The sequence below is a fragment of the Culex quinquefasciatus genome, chromosome 1, assembly GCF_015732765.1.
Source record: "Culex quinquefasciatus strain JHB chromosome 1, VPISU_Cqui_1.0_pri_paternal, whole genome shotgun sequence".
Lineage (NCBI taxonomy): Eukaryota > Metazoa > Arthropoda > Insecta > Diptera > Culicidae > Culex > Culex quinquefasciatus.
The window spans coordinates 21644666-21662020 of NC_051861.1; the positions used below are offsets into that span (position 1 = coordinate 21644666).

The 17355-nt window shown below is 45.7% G+C and overlaps 5 protein-coding genes across 5 annotated transcripts; 3 read left to right on the top strand and 2 right to left on the bottom strand.

Annotated features, from left to right (window-relative positions):
• Nucleotides 1-4500: 4500 nt before the first annotated feature.
• LOC6046150 (wolframin) lies at nucleotides 4501-7890 on the bottom strand. Its single transcript, XM_001863354.2, has 3 exons — nucleotides 7667-7890; nucleotides 5414-7595; nucleotides 4501-5354 (listed from the first exon to the last, which is right to left on the bottom strand). The coding sequence occupies exons 1-3, from the start codon at nucleotides 7770-7772 to the stop codon at nucleotides 4874-4876; spliced, it is 2769 nt and encodes a 922-aa protein (XP_001863389.2). The 5' UTR covers nucleotides 7773-7890; the 3' UTR covers nucleotides 4501-4873.
• Nucleotides 7891-8121: 231 nt separating this feature from the next.
• On the top strand, nucleotides 8122-8598 carry LOC6046151 (COX assembly mitochondrial protein 2 homolog). Its single transcript, XM_001863355.2, has 2 exons — nucleotides 8122-8327; nucleotides 8397-8598. The coding sequence occupies exons 1-2, from the start codon at nucleotides 8247-8249 to the stop codon at nucleotides 8571-8573; spliced, it is 258 nt and encodes an 85-aa protein (XP_001863390.2). The 5' UTR covers nucleotides 8122-8246; the 3' UTR covers nucleotides 8574-8598.
• LOC119765005 (protein Abitram) lies at nucleotides 8435-9170 on the top strand. Its single transcript, XM_038249497.1, has one exon. It carries the CDS (start codon nucleotides 8576-8578, stop codon nucleotides 9152-9154), a length of 579 nt encoding a protein of 192 aa, XP_038105425.1. The 5' UTR covers nucleotides 8435-8575; the 3' UTR covers nucleotides 9155-9170.
• A 3070-nt stretch (nucleotides 9171-12240) lies between these two features.
• Nucleotides 12241-12981, bottom strand: LOC119765216. The gene is made up of 2 exons (XM_038248637.1): nucleotides 12680-12981; nucleotides 12241-12620 (listed from the first exon to the last, which is right to left on the bottom strand). Exons 1-2 carry the CDS (start codon nucleotides 12871-12873, stop codon nucleotides 12401-12403), a joined length of 414 nt encoding a protein of 137 aa, XP_038104565.1. The 5' UTR covers nucleotides 12874-12981; the 3' UTR covers nucleotides 12241-12400.
• Nucleotides 12982-14552: 1571 nt separating this feature from the next.
• On the top strand, nucleotides 14553-15752 carry LOC6046149 (protein BCCIP homolog). The gene is made up of 3 exons (XM_001863353.2): nucleotides 14553-14730; nucleotides 14793-14919; nucleotides 15065-15752. Exons 1-3 carry the CDS (start codon nucleotides 14605-14607, stop codon nucleotides 15718-15720), a joined length of 909 nt encoding a protein of 302 aa, XP_001863388.1. The 5' UTR covers nucleotides 14553-14604; the 3' UTR covers nucleotides 15721-15752.
• The last annotated feature ends 1603 nt before the right edge of the window (nucleotides 15753-17355 follow it).

Sequence of the window (17355 nt, forward strand, 5' to 3'; positions counted from 1 at the left end):
CTTGCATGCACAGTTACTTAACACAGATTTAGCCGTTCGTTATTACTATTAGCAATGGAGGGCAAAAGAGAGATGTGCCGCCTAGCTGTATATATTTTTAATAAAAGGCAACGTTAAGTTAGACTTAGAATGTGAACAATTATAATAAAAACAACATAACTATAAAACATACAGATTCGCTCGTTGTTTCGTTACTTAGTTTGCGAGATCTCACTCACTCTCTCAGTGTGTTTTGTGACACGTTAAAGGCAACTTTTGTAACAAATTTGATGAAAACATTATAAGCAAATTAAACACACCAATATTAAGAATTGTTGGACTCAAAGGCCTTTTCTTTCATTATGAGAATTATCCCTATCAAGTCCATCATCCATGGTTTAAGCCTGATCTACATCGGGAATGTGCTGCGATCCTGCGAGTATCCTGTTGTATAGTGATCATTTCGTCGTTTTTTGATCTTTATTCCTCTTACAAGCATTTAAAACAACACGCCCATTTTTCTATTTTCAGCTTAGTTCTTTTTTCTTTCAGCGCTCTTTTGGGTCTGCTTAGTGCTGCCAATTGGGTACTAAAGCCCTATGTCAATTTTTATGTACAACGGTATAAAACACGATTAAAAACCATTTCTGATCTTTTTTTTTCATTTTAATGCAAATTTTTTTTTTGACAGGACAACATTTTTTCGATGGATCAACTATGGTCCCTTTGGAACGAGCTGTCAAGAAGAAGCTTTTCTGTCAAGAAGGACCGCGAGGTTAATTTTTCAAAATTGATTTAAAAATCCATTTAAAACTCTTTGTGGTCGTACAAAGGGTCATTGTACTCAGAAAAATAAGCTTTATCGCTGTAAACAATAATATCAGCAATCTAAGCTTCATTTTAGGACCCAATTGTGATGGAATTTTAAACGAACACTCACGTAAAGTAGCATTTATAGAGAAAATTTCCTGGCAGCACTGGCTCACTCCAACAAGCGCTGCTGGTGGTGTTGGTTGCCAACCTTTGTTCTTTATTTGCCTTCGCTTCTCGCTCGGTTTTCTTCAGCCTTCGATTGGAATGGGTCGTCAAAATTCAAACGTCAAAAGACTTGGCGCGTTTTTTTTTTTAAAGACGCTTGCTAATTATTTACATGTTTCGGGATTATTTTTCAAGTGCGTGACTAACTAATGTGTAAAAGAACATGTTGCCGGTAGTTGGAAGCAATTTTATATCTTAAGCGCTTTGAAATCGTTAGCGCAAGTGAAAAGATATTGATGGCGACTTTTGTTAAGAAGTTAACCTCTCATCTTGCGTGTGGATGTGTGTGCCACCAAAATGATGAGAAATGGTCTCGCAAAATAGAAATTATGATTAAAAGTGCTTACTTGAGACGGTGCTGTAGCTGGTAAGTTTATAACCTAAATAGTATTTTTGGAGCTTTAATCGAGCATCAAACTTTCCATATGACGAAGATAGGTGTTTGATTAGAAAGGCCCTTTCTGAAAGGGTATATTTCCCCTAACTTTTTTTTCATTTGAATGGCAAAAAAATAAATTGACAACATTTTTTCGATGGATCAGCTATGGTCCCCTAGGAACAAGTTGTCAAGTAGAACCTTTTCCTGTCGAGAAGGGCCGCGAACCTAATTATATGAAATTCATTTAAAAAACATTTTAAACTCTTTGCGGTCGTACAAAGGGTCATTGTACTCTGAAAAATATGTTTTATCGTTGTGAACAATAATATCACAAAATTAAGTTTAATTTCAGGACCCAATTCTCAATTCATGATATTTTAGAAACCATAAATCAGAAAACTGCGTAATTTTTTTTAAATCATGACTTACATTTCAATTGGACCAAATATAATGTTTTAGGTCTTATGTAATGAGAATCGTAATTTTTTGCAACTTCACACAAGTTTCACTTGTTATCATTGAACATCTGATCAACTGTTTCCAAGATTGAATGGATTGAAAATTCGCAATTCGCAATTCGCAATTCGCAATTTTCAGTGTAAGAACGGGCCTTGACCGATCTTATGCACCAGGTTCCCGACGAACACGCACTGCCCTTACACCTACATCTCACCCTTGCTCTGAGTCAGTACGAGCAGCACGCTAGAACACGCTTTGAGTGTTCGTGCCAGGCATGCACACCTTCTTTTCCGGTTACGCATTTTAACTCGGCCGGGGGTGGTACATTACGTAGGGTTTGATGTAAGTATAAGCGCCTAACCATTTATAGTGTGCCTATCAACTTTCAACAAAGCAAAAACTGTTTTATTTTAGTTTGAATTCAAAAACTAATTGTTATTTACTGTGTATTGTTTTCTCCTGAAATCTTCCCTAATGTTGAATCGTGTTAATCTGTTGCTATTTCTTCTGTCGCGGTGTTTTGTTACAATGTTTTGAACCTAAGCATGTTATTCAAAAGTTTACCAAAATTACAATAATGTTATGTGTGTGATCATTGAATATATTAAGTAGGGACTAGAACCATACTTGTTTGAAGAAAAGGGCGTAGATTTAAACAATAGACAATAAAGGAAAGCAAACTACATAAAGTTCGATACTGAAAGAATAATTGTAGTTTGAAGGAAAGAAGAGTAGGAGCCGATGAAAATTACATTTTAATAAATAAATAAGAAAATGGGTAAAGAAAGATCAATGTTGAACAGAAGTTAAAATCGTTCGCATATTAAGGGAAACTGGTTTTGTTAGGGAAAACACGTTTCAGTATTTATTGGGAAATGAGAGCAGAAGAGTAGAAAGATGAGTGAAGCAAAATTAAAGTACAGTACTTGTTCGATAACTGAGCTTGTTTGACGGGACTACTTGGACTGTAGCCCACTTAAAAAGCAGACAAACGTAAAATAACCAAACAAACCGGAATGATGAGGGGCCAGTGGATGCAAAAGCAAGTTCAGCAAATTAGAAATCATATTTAAGTTTTAATTAAATGTTAAGTCAAAATTAAAGGTGAGCTCTGAAAGAAATTTAAGCAACCATCATTTTACATTTGTAGAGAAAATGTTATGCATCGGTCCCCTCGTCATTTTTCGTTCAGCCCAGTTTGCGAGCAACATTCGGTAACTGTGCTACATTCTCAGCCAAGTTACCGAACAAGTACTGTTGTTGGAAATGTGCAGAAGAAAAACCCCGTGCTGCGATGTTCTAGGTACATCCACAACAGTTCGTTCAACATGCTGTGAATCAAAACAATACCTTCTACAATCACAAATGACTTCCCTTTCCCACATTGCCGCTTTGTTATTGTTGTCCATGCTCTGCAAATAAAGGGATGTTAATAAAATATAAAAACTATAAAATAACGATACGAATACTTTCCCGAACCTGAGTGCCATCAGGTTGTTGTTGTTGCTGTTGTTTCCAATGTGATAGATATCACACCGGAGACGTCTTGATTCGGTTGTCCTGGTGCGACCGTCCTCCAGTCGTAGGCCCAGGCATGACATGAAAATGAAGACAAAAAAGAAGCATTGATACATGATCTTCTTACTCACGAATAACCCAATCCCACCTAAAACAACACAGCTAATCTAGGTATGCACCCAAACCAACTGCGTTGTTCCGTGCCCTCCTCATTCGGCTATTTCAATATGATTGTCCTGGAGAATCCTCCCTAAGGATCGTTAAATTCCGGAGTAACTTCCCAAAAGGGCGCAACTCCTGTTGCAAACAAACAGTTCACTTTGAATGTGACTGGAATAGGCTGCCTGCTCACACCCAAGGCTACGCTCCATTGAAAATCACTACGGAACTCCCTAGTGATGGCCGTCCACGCAATCATACTTCGTCATGATAGTGCTACCTTGTCACTCGCCTATACGTCAGTTACGTAAATACATGTGACAAGACAGGGCAATCACCACGATTCGAAACATGGACATCATCAACCGCCAGCTAGACAGATGTTCAAGTCATCATCTAACATACGGGGAGGCATGAGGATAGGGAACTGGTGCAGGACCAGAGCTATACTGTTCAGACTCTCATAACCAGGAATACTAACAACCAACATTTGGCGGATCGCTTCCCTGATTACGACAGTCGCGAACAGGACTGCCGATACAGTCAGTTCCGCTCCTTCCAGGATGTCCTGCACCTGGGCATCCCTAGTATCCAAAAGCATTAAAACATAGTTCAAACTAGCAGGACTGGGAACTTTATTTATTGCACTGTGGATACTTGGAATCTTGCAGCCCTTGGCCGACAAGATTGAATGGATTGAAAATTTAGGGTAAATTGCATAGAACTTAGAAAAACTAATTTTTGGTAATCATCATTTTTTGCAAGGTTATAAAGGTAGCGTTAAAAGATGAACTTTTCAGCACTAAAATTAGTGCTTTACGAATTTTTCTTCAATGTTATTTTCTGTGATGAAAAGAAGCCCATTTTGTAACTATAGAATGACTGGAAATAAATAACACAGCACAAATTGTATGATCTGAAAGGGATTAGATTAACGGAATTTCTTTCTTTCACACATTACTACGCACTTTGCTCTTTATAGTTCACATATATTAAATTCTTTCATTTTCTTTTTAGACATCTTCTGTTAAACACTAACAAGCTACCATCTTATGAGAACAAAAAAATAAAAGTAAAATATTAGTCACAACGGAAAGTTCGTAACGGTGTTTGATTGTGAGTGTTTGTGTGTGTGTTAACTAGTTCACAGCAATCGTGGAAAAAGCAAACGGAAACAATTATCTCATCAGTACAACGATCGAGTTTCCCGTAGAAAACTCTCTCGCACCTAAAACTAAACACAGAAAAAAAAACAAAGAAACGCACAAAAAAGGTTAAAGTTACTCCTAAATACTAGCACAGTTCGCATAATGACTCGAGTTTTGCAACGATCCCTTCGCCTTACTTAAAGATCACCAACGGGTTGAAAATCACGTTCAGCAGATACTTGATGCCACGCAGCAGGTCCCGCATGCGGGCGTTCACCTTCAACCCGTCCGACAGATGCACCGACCGGAGCTCCTTGTTCTGGCAGTTGATGCAGCCGACGGAGATGAGCTCGACGAGTGGATTTTTACGGCCCAGCCGCATGTTGCTCCGGTCGGACCGGTCCCCGCTGCCAAAGGTGCCGGCTCCTCCCGCCGTCGCTCCGCCCAAATCCATGTGCAGGTCGTTGAGGTTGGCCGAGTGGAGGTCGGCGGAGGAGGAGGTCGATGCGGCGGGTTTCAGAAAGTTGCGCAGAATGCCCATGAACCAGATGCGGTCGCTGTTGTTGAGGCTCTGGGTAAAGTTGCCGAACGCGTGCTGCGCTTTCAGCGTGATTTCGGACGGTTTGGAGAGCAGGCCCAGCGAGGGCATGCGCACCTTCAGCTCGTACTCGTAGCTGGAAGTTAAAGGGTGTACTTGAAGTTATAATTATTGAGATACGCTTGCTCTACTCACGTGTTCCACCGGTCCAGATGGCAGCGCACCTGCTGCTGCATGAAGCTCTTCATCTCCTCGCAGTGCTGCCGCTCCTCGGCCGGTCCGCACTCGGGTTCGACCCGTTCGCCGTAGTAGCACGCGATCCGTTCCGCCAGGAAGCGCGGCAGGTAGCTGTGGATGAGATCGGCGCGTAGATTCTTGCGGGAAGCGATCTCCAAGTCCACCACGGTGCCTTCCCACCGGATTACGGTGCCGTCCAGGTGGGCGCAGCGAAGTTGGGTTTTGATCTTGTTGCCGAGTCGGTCCCAGGCCGGTTGATGGCAGAACTTGTAGTACGACTCCCAGCTGAGGGCGTTCGGGAGGTTGGAACCGGTGCCACCGGATGAGGACTGTTGGTGTTTGTGGGTTGGTCCGGCGGTCGTTGAGAAGAGCGTTTCGGGTTCGGCGGTGTGAAGCGTTTCAAAGTTGGACATCATGTGGGGCAGGGTGAGGAAGATGGTGGCGATCACGCAGATGGCGATCTGGAGAAAGGTGATGTACTTTTCGGTTCGCCGGGATGCGGCCATGTAGAACGAGACGAGGATGGCGATGAAGGCGGCGCTGATCGAGGACCAGAGGCGAACGGTGGAATCGGTGAGCGAAAGCCACTCGATGGTGGCAAACACGGGGATGAGCAACGTGACGATTCCGAACAGGGGGAGAAAGAGAAGCATTCCGGAAAGGCCGAGGGCGCCGCGAACTAGGCCGAAGGCGGTTGCGGACTGGGAACCGATGATGCAGATCTGGAGCCAGGCCAGGGTGACGCAGTGCGGGATCAGGTATTGGTAGACTCCGCGCCAGCTGTTGCGACGGGCGATGAAGGCAAGAAAGGCCGGAATGATCAGGTAGAGCAAAGCGCGGCAGTTTAGGCAGAACTCGATGCCATTTCCGATTACGAAGGTTGAGAAGCCGGGCACTTTGAGATCGAGGAAGCGCCAACCGGTCGTTACGACCGAGTCCATCTCGTACGGGTACTTGGCGAGCACGTTGAGACCGAACGAAAACAGGATCATGTAATCCGGAAACGGGTCCGACGAGGTGTACATAAAAGCCAGCATGCTGACGAAGGTCAGCATAAACGCGACTACGGTAATTTCCGAGAACGGAAGCCACTGATCGTTGATGTTCGGCTGCAGGATCACGTTGGTAAAGAAGGCGACGAAAAAGTACAGATACGGCCGCAGGTTGTTGCGCAGGAACTGGTTCTCCGAGTCGTCCGTGTTGAGATGTTCGTCGCCGTACCGCAGAAACAGCCCGGACCACATCCGGAAGTCGATGAACTCGTGCTTGGCCTTGAGCATTTTGAAGCTGCACAGGATCATCACAATCAGGCTGAGATAGTAACCGGCTACGGGGACAAGGGTAAACAGGTTCTCGCTGGCAAACAAGCTGTACGCGACCAGCACCAGCGCCAGTTGCAAGCCGGAAAAGCCCGACCCCGGAAAGCTGGCCACCATCGCAAGCAATCGATGGTACAGCAGCGAGAAAAACATGATCGGATGGAAAAAAGGCCGGTGAAAGCACGGCACGTGGTCCAAACTCTGCGGGTCCGGCACCGACAAGGTCAACGCATTGCTCACGAACGGAAGCCGCCCATTCGAGTAGTTGATTGCCGCCGACAGAAGATTCGCCTCGGAAATGTGATTCACCGTGTGAAACTGTCCCGTGCTTCGGTTCAACCGATTACTTCCCCCGGCGATCCCGTTCCTGTCCGGACTAGTCTCCACCTGATCCATCCCGGCTTCCGCCCCGTCCGGCTGCGGCCTTTTGCTCTTCTTGTCCAACTTGTAGATCTCCCGCATCCGCTTCTCCAACTGCGCCGCCGTAACGTACTCCTCGCCGTTGGACAACGACGCAAACAGTTCCTGCGCCGCCCGCCGGGCCGACCTCTCCCCCGAACTCATCGCCAGACAGCTCCGCACGTCCTCCTCGTTTCCCTCGTTGATCCCGCGCCCACTCTGGTAGCACTCGCCCAACATGGCCAACGCTTGCTCGTGACCTTGCTGGGCCGCCCGCAGCAACCAGTGCACGCCCTGGCTGTGATTGTGCGCCGGATCCGTCTCGGCATTCTCCTCCAGCAGCTGCTTGGCCAGCGTAAACTGCACCTCCGAGCAGCCGTCTTCCGCAAAGTGGTACTGCAGGTTCCGCAGCGACTTTTTATCTACAACACACCAACCAATCCCAAATTAGGCAAATCGATATGACATCATCGTGGGTCCCCTCATCACTCACCTTCCAGGTTCCACTTTTTACGCATTGAGGCCGCGGAGTTGTTGTTCAGGGCACCACCCGGTGAGGATCCGTCCCCGATGGGAGGTCGATTCGCCCAGCTGGCCATCGTTTGCGAGGAAAGTTTTTTGTTTGCCCAGATTTCACGAGTGGTAAACAAAAACACTGACGACAGCTGAGCAGCACTTACGAACCCTTCAAAGTGTGAGGAGGGAAAATCCTTTGGGAAAACTCAAGTGCGTTCGTGTTGTTGTTCCGGAAAATTCGCTGAGCGCGGTTGACAGGTGCGGGTGCGGCAAAGGGGTTGCTTTTGTTTTGTTGCTATTTGTCGTGCGAGTTTTTCGTTTGCCAGGAAAAGCGGAAAAGTCATTTTGGTAACACTGCTCCAGGGTAGGCGTAACAATTTTGTGTTTATTTACCTCGCTTCTGTCATAACAAGAGAACACGATCGCGCGCGAGCAAGTTCTTTTCATTGAGTCGTGAAATTCGTGAACAGCAAGTTGTGTAACTTTCCTTGTTAATCAGTAAAATTGGTTTAAAAATCATTCAAAACCCAAAACAAAGCTTCTTTTACACGTGACTAATGCATTCGGATCTCTCCGCCCATCTCCACACGCCAGAGTGCAATCAGCTGATTGATTTGTTGAAAAATTGCCACGAAGAGGTACATGGGCGAAGGAGGAATCTTCCGGCGTTCCGACCATCAAAACAACTCAAAATTTTCATTCCACAGAACAAATTTGCCAAATTCATCGGCGTGTGCAACACCATCGACCAGCAGGTCGTCAACTGTCTGCGCGGTGAACGGCGCGAGCGAAGTCGCGTGAACCGGCAACAGGCCGCGGAGAAGCAACGCCGCGTCCAGGAACGGATGAAGCAGTTCGAACAGCAGGAACCCAAATCGAACTAACCATGAGCGCCGCCGATCTGGAAGGCTACTACCTCCGCGAGGAACCGCAAACCATCTGCGGCCAGACGATTCCCTCCATCGTGGATGACTACGTTCCGGACTACCCGTCCACCGTGGACCGGTTCTTCACGCGGTACTACTACGAACACCCCGTCGACAAGGAGCGCCAGGAGCCGCACCTGGTGCTGTTTCACTCGAACCGGATCTGTCTGATCCAGCTGGCCCCGGAGCACGTGGCCTTCCGGCTGGGCATCAAGTCGGTCTCGTTCGAGGTGGGTAAAATTGACCGCAGCCAGAACCAGGTCAGTGGAAAGAAGAAAAGCGGCGGCATGATCGTGCAGGCCGATTCGACGCTGGCGTTGGTCACGTGCAACGACGAGAGCGTGTTCAAGGTGCGCGGGTGCGTCCAGGGAAAGCTCGTGGAGGTCAATCAGCGGGTCGTGCAAGACGTGGGACTGCTGGGGCGTGAAGGGGACGGATTCATTGCGGTGGTCATGCCCAAGCCGGACCAGTGCGAGGCCATCAAGGGGAAGCTGATGACGCGGGAGGAGTTTCCGGGAGGGAAAAGTGTTGGGGAATAGAAGTTGACCGGTTGGTTGAGATGAACTCGGTTGGATGATTATGACATAGATATCAAAGAAAGCCTGAAATTATAGCTTAAATTCCTCAAAAATTCTTTTCGTGACCTCTCTTCCCTCCAAGAAAAGTTTTCAGTTCGGTTTGAGCGCGTGTGAGATATGAGAGTCCAAATTTAAGAATTGAAAAAAAGTCCACTTCCATTCGACCAGCTATTGCTTATTTCTACAATGTACATCGCGGATTCGTTAATTAGAATATCGCTACTTCGAATGTCCGCTAATTCGAATGCTCACTAATTCGAACGTATTCGAATTAGAAAACACTCAACCGTCAAAAGCAGTTCTCAAACTGATGTTGACGTTTCAACACCATTGTTTGACGATTTTCGACAGCAAGAATTTAAGAATTTAAGAATTTAAGAATTTAAGAATTTAAGAATTTAAGAATTTAAGAATTTAAGAATTTAAGAATTTAAGAATTTAAGAATTTAATAATTTAAGAATTTAAGAATTCAAGAATTTAAGAATTTTTTTTAAACGAACGAAAAAAATAAGTTCCTAATTCCTGATAATATTTTTCTTTGTAACTTGAAAGTAATTCTATCTCTCTCAATTAATTAATTTATCAAAATTGCGATCGGCGTCGTCCGTAACAACCCTGCATTTGGTTTAGCCGGCTAACAAAATTTAACGAAAAAACGAAGTTGACTTTATAGCTGTCGGCCACCATTGCTAGTACCAACCACTAGTGTCTTCCTTTTTATCTACAAGGACTTCGCCGCCCTGGGCTCCTAAGTGTATGAAAGTATGGCACGGAGCGACGGCGCCGAATACCCATATTTACACAAAGAATTTTAGAGCGCCCGCCGCGGGATTCGAACCGGCGACCTCTGGATTGTGAGTCCAGTGCGTGGTCCGATTGATCCACACGGGCGGGACAAAATTTAACCTCACTTTATTTTCGTGTACGTACACGCTATACATACGCTCATAGATTAATCTATTGAACATTTTTTAAATCCGGAGTTTTTTTTTTTTATTTCCAATAAACCAAATTTTTAGTTTTTGCTTTTTGGGTGTTTTTAATATTCCAGAATCTAGGCGGTTTCAAATACGCCCAAAAAGCAAAATCTGGAAATTTGGTTTATTAGACCTTTAAAAAAAAAACTTTAGAAATCAACGTTGCAATCAGGGTTATCAGGTCAAAACATGAAAAATCTGGCAAAGTATCTATTAAAAAAAATTTGGAAAAATCTGGCAGACGAAAATCTAACAAATTTGAATGGTGATGGGGAGGGAGGATATAAATTAATTCAAAAATTTGTAGAGTTCAGATGGTTTAACTGATTTTAGTTTGCATTTGATTTAAGAAATACACATTTTATTTTCAACTATATTCATCTATTTTAATCAAAAAAATGTTCAAAATGAAGTGAAAAATAAAAGTGAAAAATCTGTCAATATCTGGCACCGAAAAGGCTGAATTTTTATTCTGGCAGACACTTGAAAAATCTGGTATTCCCAGATTTACCTGGCAACCTGGCAACCCTGGTTGCTATCCTGAATCAATCGAGCTGTCAAATCGCAACATGGAGTTAAACTTTCTGTGCAGTTGCTGTGAAGCTTACCAAGGCTTTTCAAAAAGTTTAACTCCATGTTGCACGCACACACTCTCACTTTTAATTTCTCGATAATCATCGAGATCGAGATCGAGCCTGAATTTTGGCCTGAATCGAGTCGAGGCTCGAGCCAAAATTCTCAGTGGGTAAATAAATAGTCGAGATTATTGCTGCTAAACTGGCACCCCTGCTCGCAGGGTGGGCGTCATCATCAGTCTTCTTGCGGGGAGGCGTTCCACGTCCAAACCCACCAACCCACGCCGAAACAAACAGGCCAAAACAAAAGCTCGCGTTGACGTTTCGCTTGCGGCAAACTTCAACTCGTGGAACACGGTCAGCTGGATGTACTCAAAATCAAGTTCGATTCACTCATTTTGGACCATGCGTGGAGGAATTCATTTATGAGTTTAATGCTGAAACTCATAAATGAGTTTAGCGCTCGAACTGCCGAATGAGTAGTTTGGCTGGACCGCGATTTTCGGCTGTTTTAATGAAAATTAGCTTAAACAATTTAAATTTTTGGATGTTATTGCTAAATTGGATGGTTTTCTAGATAAGTAAAACATTGTAGTTGCTGGTTTTAATACATTTATTTAATATATATAACATAACGGCAGATCATCTAGAAGCGAAATCGCTTGGTAGAACCTACAGGACGAAGAACTTTTCCAGATGTACTGGAACCAGTCTCTGCAGCTCGAGTTTGGAATTCTCCAGGCCACTGATATAGTTTCAGGTTCTGTGCGGGACTTCCACGACGGGTTCACGCAGTAGCAGTCCTGCTTAAGGACGTACCCCATAACTTAGTTATTCGTTTCGAGGGTGCCCTTGTTGACCATCAACAGGTTGGTAAGGATGGTTTCCAAATTGGCTCCGCTGCAATCCGGTCCCAATCGACGTCGCCTCCGTTCTCTCGATCAACCCGGAAAAGCTGCTCCGGAGTCCTCGGTCCCGCCAAGCCGTCCAATCCCCTTTCAATAACGTCCAACTCCTCCCCGAAATGAATTCTGTGCGTCACTGCCGCAACTTACGAAGATCCTGCGTAATCCGGGTCAACTCGGCGCTAGCTTAAATGAAACAAATGTTACGCACGTTTATCACCGCATTAAACTAGACCCATTGAATGAGGTTCAAAATCTCAACCAAAACTCACCGTTGGTACTGCCCAGCGAAAGTCCACTCAGGTCTGGCAGCAAGTCGTAGCCACGCAGCGCTTACGCAAAGGTCGGCTGTGACATCCTTCCTAACCGATTCGCAGGCGGATCGCTTCTCGGACTCAACCCACAGAACAAATCCTTCTAAAGGCCGCCGCAGCTGTTCCAATTCCGCATAGTTGGCAAAGTCAGCATATCAGCTCATATCCACCGAAAGCTGGCAAACATGCGGCGTCCCAAACGCCGCCTCAAAGTCTCCTTCCACGGCGTAACATCAGCAGGCTCATCTGCGCTTGGGGGTTTAAAATCATCGGAGCTGCCGACTGACAGTGCACAGAGACACGTTTCGAAGAGAGCGTCTGCGGTCGTTATCGCGTCGTGCGTCACAAGGATTTTCTCGGCGTGGGTGTTTTGAAGGGTTGTGAGTTGGTGCCCAGGTTGGCGGTAGGAACATTGCTGGTGCCGACGGTGGAGCTCTATTTGCCAAAACTGGTGGCAGCGCCCATTTCAATCTTCTTGGTCGCTTTTGAACTGGGTTGTTTTGTCATGACGGCCGTCGGAGCTTTGATCATTATATTGGCCTTTTTTCGTCTGACGCTTCGTGCGTTGAGGACGAATCGGAAGTGTGCGTGTGGGCCAAAATTTGAGGATGCTTGTCGCGTAGCGAAGCTTTTGGAGCGCTCCTTGTCGTAGTATCTGGAATGAATAAGAAACTTTATTCAGAACAGTTTATGGACATATTTCTGTCAACTTACCTGTTTTCTACGCCTACGCAAGCTGATGAGAACCGAATTGCTGAAGCGGTCATCGATACCACGAGTAGCCGCAGTTGCAGCATCATCCGACCAACGTCTGAACTGGTCAGGCCAACATAAATCGCACAAGTTCTCGCCCTCGGTCCCGCCAAGTCATCCAATCCCCTTCCAAACACGGAACGATTTTTGGGCATCTCATGCAGCAACCGATATTCTGCGATATTCAGGTCAACTCAGCGCCAGCTGAAATGAGGTGTCGTACGATTTTCACCCGCGGTCAGCTGAAGTCCGGTTAGGTCCGACAGCAGTTTGTTGGCCGCCGGTGCTTGTACAGCCGTCGGCTGTACTTCCAAGGCATTCACCTGAGCAAAGACAAAAAATAAACGTTCAACTGCGTAAACCTCTACTTAACCACTAACTCACCCAATCTGCAGCGGTCGTTCTCGAGCACAAACGCTTAGGCGACACCATTTGATCCGCCGGGTTCATTTCCACGATCCCTACCTCCTCCGTCCCCGCCTCCAACGCCTGATGGTGGCCACCCCGTGATGTCCTAAACCAACCACACCGTGACTTATGGTGGTGACATAGAGACCACCGTAATGATTTTGGGCGCCACTTCCGTCGGCTCCAGCACCACCACTCGGATCGTTGAACAGCGAGTATTCGTGCGCCTCCCCAATTCGCATTAAGGTTGTTGTTGATCTTGGACTGGAGTTGCTGGGCGATGGCCGCTGCGGCTGCTGCCGCTGAAGAGCAAGAAGCGGAGAAGGTTGGTGTTCCGCTGTCGACTGGACCGGTGCTGCTGCTGGAAACGAAGGCAGTTGTTGATATTGTCACTGTCGCGGATTAAGTGGGCGCGATTTGTTGGCGTGAGCTGGAGGTTGTCCGATCGGGGAAATTGATCTGCTTGAGCCGGATTCGATTGGGGCCGGTGGAGTTGGTGATGAAGGCTTAGCCGCTTCGATTTAAGAAATAAAAAAAATATAAATTAATTTATATAATACCATCCGGATTGTCCGGGAGTTGCAAAAGAAGTTGGAGGAGTAAGGTCTTTATTTGCGTTTGAATCTTCCAACCAATCTGGAATTTCCAAAAAAACAAAGGTTGACTTCTCACCTTCGTCCGGTTTTGCACCTTCCGGACCGTCTGGAAGATGCAAAAGCAAAAGACATACATTCCTCCTCCAACGATCGTTGCACCTTCCGGACTTCCAAAAACAAAGAATGAAATGTTTCTCCAGCCAAGTTTGTACCTGCCGGACAATCCGGATTCCGGATGGGGCAAAAATTGTTGGAGGAGGAAGTTTTTCCTTAGCTTTTGCATCTTGAGACACAGCGGGAACTGGATTGCCACTTTTGCCAGCTGGAAAAGTGGTCAATCAATCCTCCCGGACCATTTCGGCAAGATTTACATTTCTTCCAGCTGGCAAAAGTGGACCACCACAACTCCCGGACCTTCCGAAAAGAAAAAGCAAATTTGCCACTTCCACCAGCTGGAAAATGGATAACTGAACATTCCGAACCATTCGGAGAAGCTGAGAAAATGGGCCTCTGCTACACCCGGAACGTTCCGGGAAAGAAAAAAACAAAATTGCCGCTTCCAGAACTGAACTTACCTCGACTTAGAAAACAAGCTGACTGCTGCTGACCATTTCTTCGCCAAGTCCAAACTACTCAAACGCCAGTTCAGCCTTTGAACTGTCGTTTGAGTGAAAAATCCACTCATAATCAAGTTCAGAAAACCACTCATTTTCAGTTCGAGATCTGAACTTGATTTTGAGTGGATTTGAACTTGATTTTGAGTACATCCAGCTGACCGTGAACACGGAACGCCTCGCACGTTGTCTTCTGCAGAGTAGAGTTGATAAATACCTTGTTTTTCGCAATTAATTCGTTCTAATTAGTGCCAGATCGCTTTTCAAAATGACCAGCAAGAAGGTAAAGGTCGAGTCCAAGGAGCAGGCGGAAGCCCAGCAGATGGACGCGAAAACCGACTCCGAGGGGGACTCTTCCGACGACGAAAATCCGGACATTTACAAGGGGGATGAGGTAAGAGAATGCCGGGCTTGCTTGCAGCAGGTGTTGAAATTAAGATTGTGTTTCGTTTCAAGGGAATCACCGTTGACTTTGAAGGTCGCAATCCGATCGATTCGGATCTGGACGGAATCAAGCAGATGCTGGGACAGCTCTTCGTCAAGGCACACATCGACCTGAGCGAGCTTTCGGGGATAATCATCGGTAAGGAGGGAGGGAGAAGGGGTGAAAGGGCTTCCCCCTCGGCATTTTTTTTTTCGCGATTTTACGTGAATTTGCGCAATATGCAAAAACGGGGTAGGGGAGAGCAAGATTATTGCTTTTTACATCAATCTCGTTCATCCGACAGGTCAAAACTACGTGGGAAGCGTTCTGAAGCAAGCGTACACCGACGACGACGATGAGGACGAGGACGACGAAATGGAGGAAGATCCTTGCCAGGTCGTGTTCGGCGTCACGACCGCCATCAATCTGGCCAACAAGCAGGACCTGAACTGTGTCAAGCAGCTTCAGAAGATGGTCTTTGAAAAAGCGGAAAAGTACGCAACCGAGTCCGTGCTGGCGCAGTTCCGCGAGGCCCTCACAAGTGGCAACAAATGTACGGCCCTCCTCCTGAACGAGCGATTCGTCAACATTCCGGCCGCGGTGTGCGTGCCTATGTTCGAGAACCTGCTGACGGAAATCGAACGCGCCAAGACGAAGGGCATGCCGTACAAGTTCGACTACTTTCTGGTGTTTGTCAAGTACTACCAGAAGGCGGCCAGCGGAGCCAAAGCTGCCGAAGTTCTGTACTCGAACGACGAGGAGGAGTACTTCATCAAGGATTGCGCGGCCAGCTTCGACTACTCGGTGCAGAAGGAAACGACGACGGCCCTGGCCGGAAACTGGCTCGAGGAGGACGAGGAGCTGCAGCCGTTCCGGAAGGTGCTGCTGATCGAGGCCAGCAAGCTGCCGGAGACGATCAACACGATCAAGAGTTTGGTTGCGAGTGCAACCAATAATTAAGTGGAATAAAAATAATTTGGATTTCTATAAAATGTGTTTTACTTACCTACAATTCCTGAAAAATGTTAATTTTGGTTGCAATAGTGTTAAACTTATTCAAAAGAATATACAAATTATAATTTTCTTGATATTTTTTTTTTTTCTTAAGGTACACAAACTAAAAATCCTTAGAACTTCTCATTCGGAATTTACTCCAATTGATTTTGTTGTAAGCTTGAGTAATACAATAGTTGATGTTGGTTGATTGTACACTTTTTCGCATACCCTTGTTGCTCTATCACGGACGTAAACTTCAAGTACCTAGAATGCCACATGAATTTTCAAAGTATAGCATCAGCGAAAATGCATTTTACACAAAACGGTTACTATTACGTTTGATCGTGTCTTACTCTTCCTTACTGCTACATATAGTATAGCGCGTCGACTACCGCGCTACTCGATCAGTTTTAGCATCGCAAGTTACGCGATGTCGCCATTCCCATAAAGGGTAGTGCGATTTGGGCATAGATGGCACTTGAACTTGTGTAGCTCGACGCTGCGAGCAACGAGCCATACACCACAGATTACCTGACATCAGCAGCATTCATTAAAATGAACGCCGTCTGCACTGATAAAAGAGTCTTGAGCTCCAAGTGGAAAATACGTGATGCCGTACGTCTCCTTTTCAGAGTCTGACCCAGGAGTTCGCCGACAATTTTCGAACATTGTCATAAAGTTGTCAAATTCTTCGGTAGACCACGGCATCGGCAGCCTGGTGTAACTACTTAGCACACCTTCTACAGGTAGTCGGCATCCAAATCATTCTTTTTGCTTGGAGGGCAACCTGCAGCGTTACTGAAATGAGTCCGCAACTGCCGATCATTTCTACTATACACTGAAAACCCAACCTAGTTACCATATCGTAGGGTTAAATTGATAACACGCACCGACGTATTTTTGCTGAAAACATTCCGTGCTTGGATTGACTGATTAAAGCAGTCAGTTTTACTACACTCAAACCCCGATGGTTTGACACCAACTGTTGTCAAACGAACGGGTTCACGTTTTAGTTTGACACCCTTTTTACACGGAGTTCACACACAAACGTTTGTTTTGATAGTGTGCGTGAGCGCCGTGTAAAAAGTGACAGTTCGTCACTTTTTAGTTTGACTTTGACCAACCAACGGGGTACAAACTAAAAAAGTGTCAAACGAAAAAGTGACCAACCACCGGGGGTTGAGTGTATGTCGAGAGCGGTATCGTAATTTTAACCCTCCAATATGGAGAGGATGATAATGAATTCGTAATTGCTACCATGCAATTTTACCATATTTGCGTTTACTTCCACCAAATAGCCACAGTTAATTTAATAAGCAGCATTTTTAGGAAATGTTCTAAAAAATTACCATGGTCGGGCTTTCAGTGTAGCTTCAAGGAAAGTGAGGAGGTCCTGAGTGTTGCACTTCGACGGTGCTCGTCCATTAACTCAGTCAAACATACGGCAACGGAGGAGCTGGAGTAATCCAACCGTGCGTCGGAGAAGTTGGACTCCTATCAGGAAGACCTTGTTGAAAAAAGATGGCGGTATGTCCAGACCACGAATGAAATAAAAAAAGGATTACCGATAAAATTATAAACGGTTTGGCAGAGGTCGCA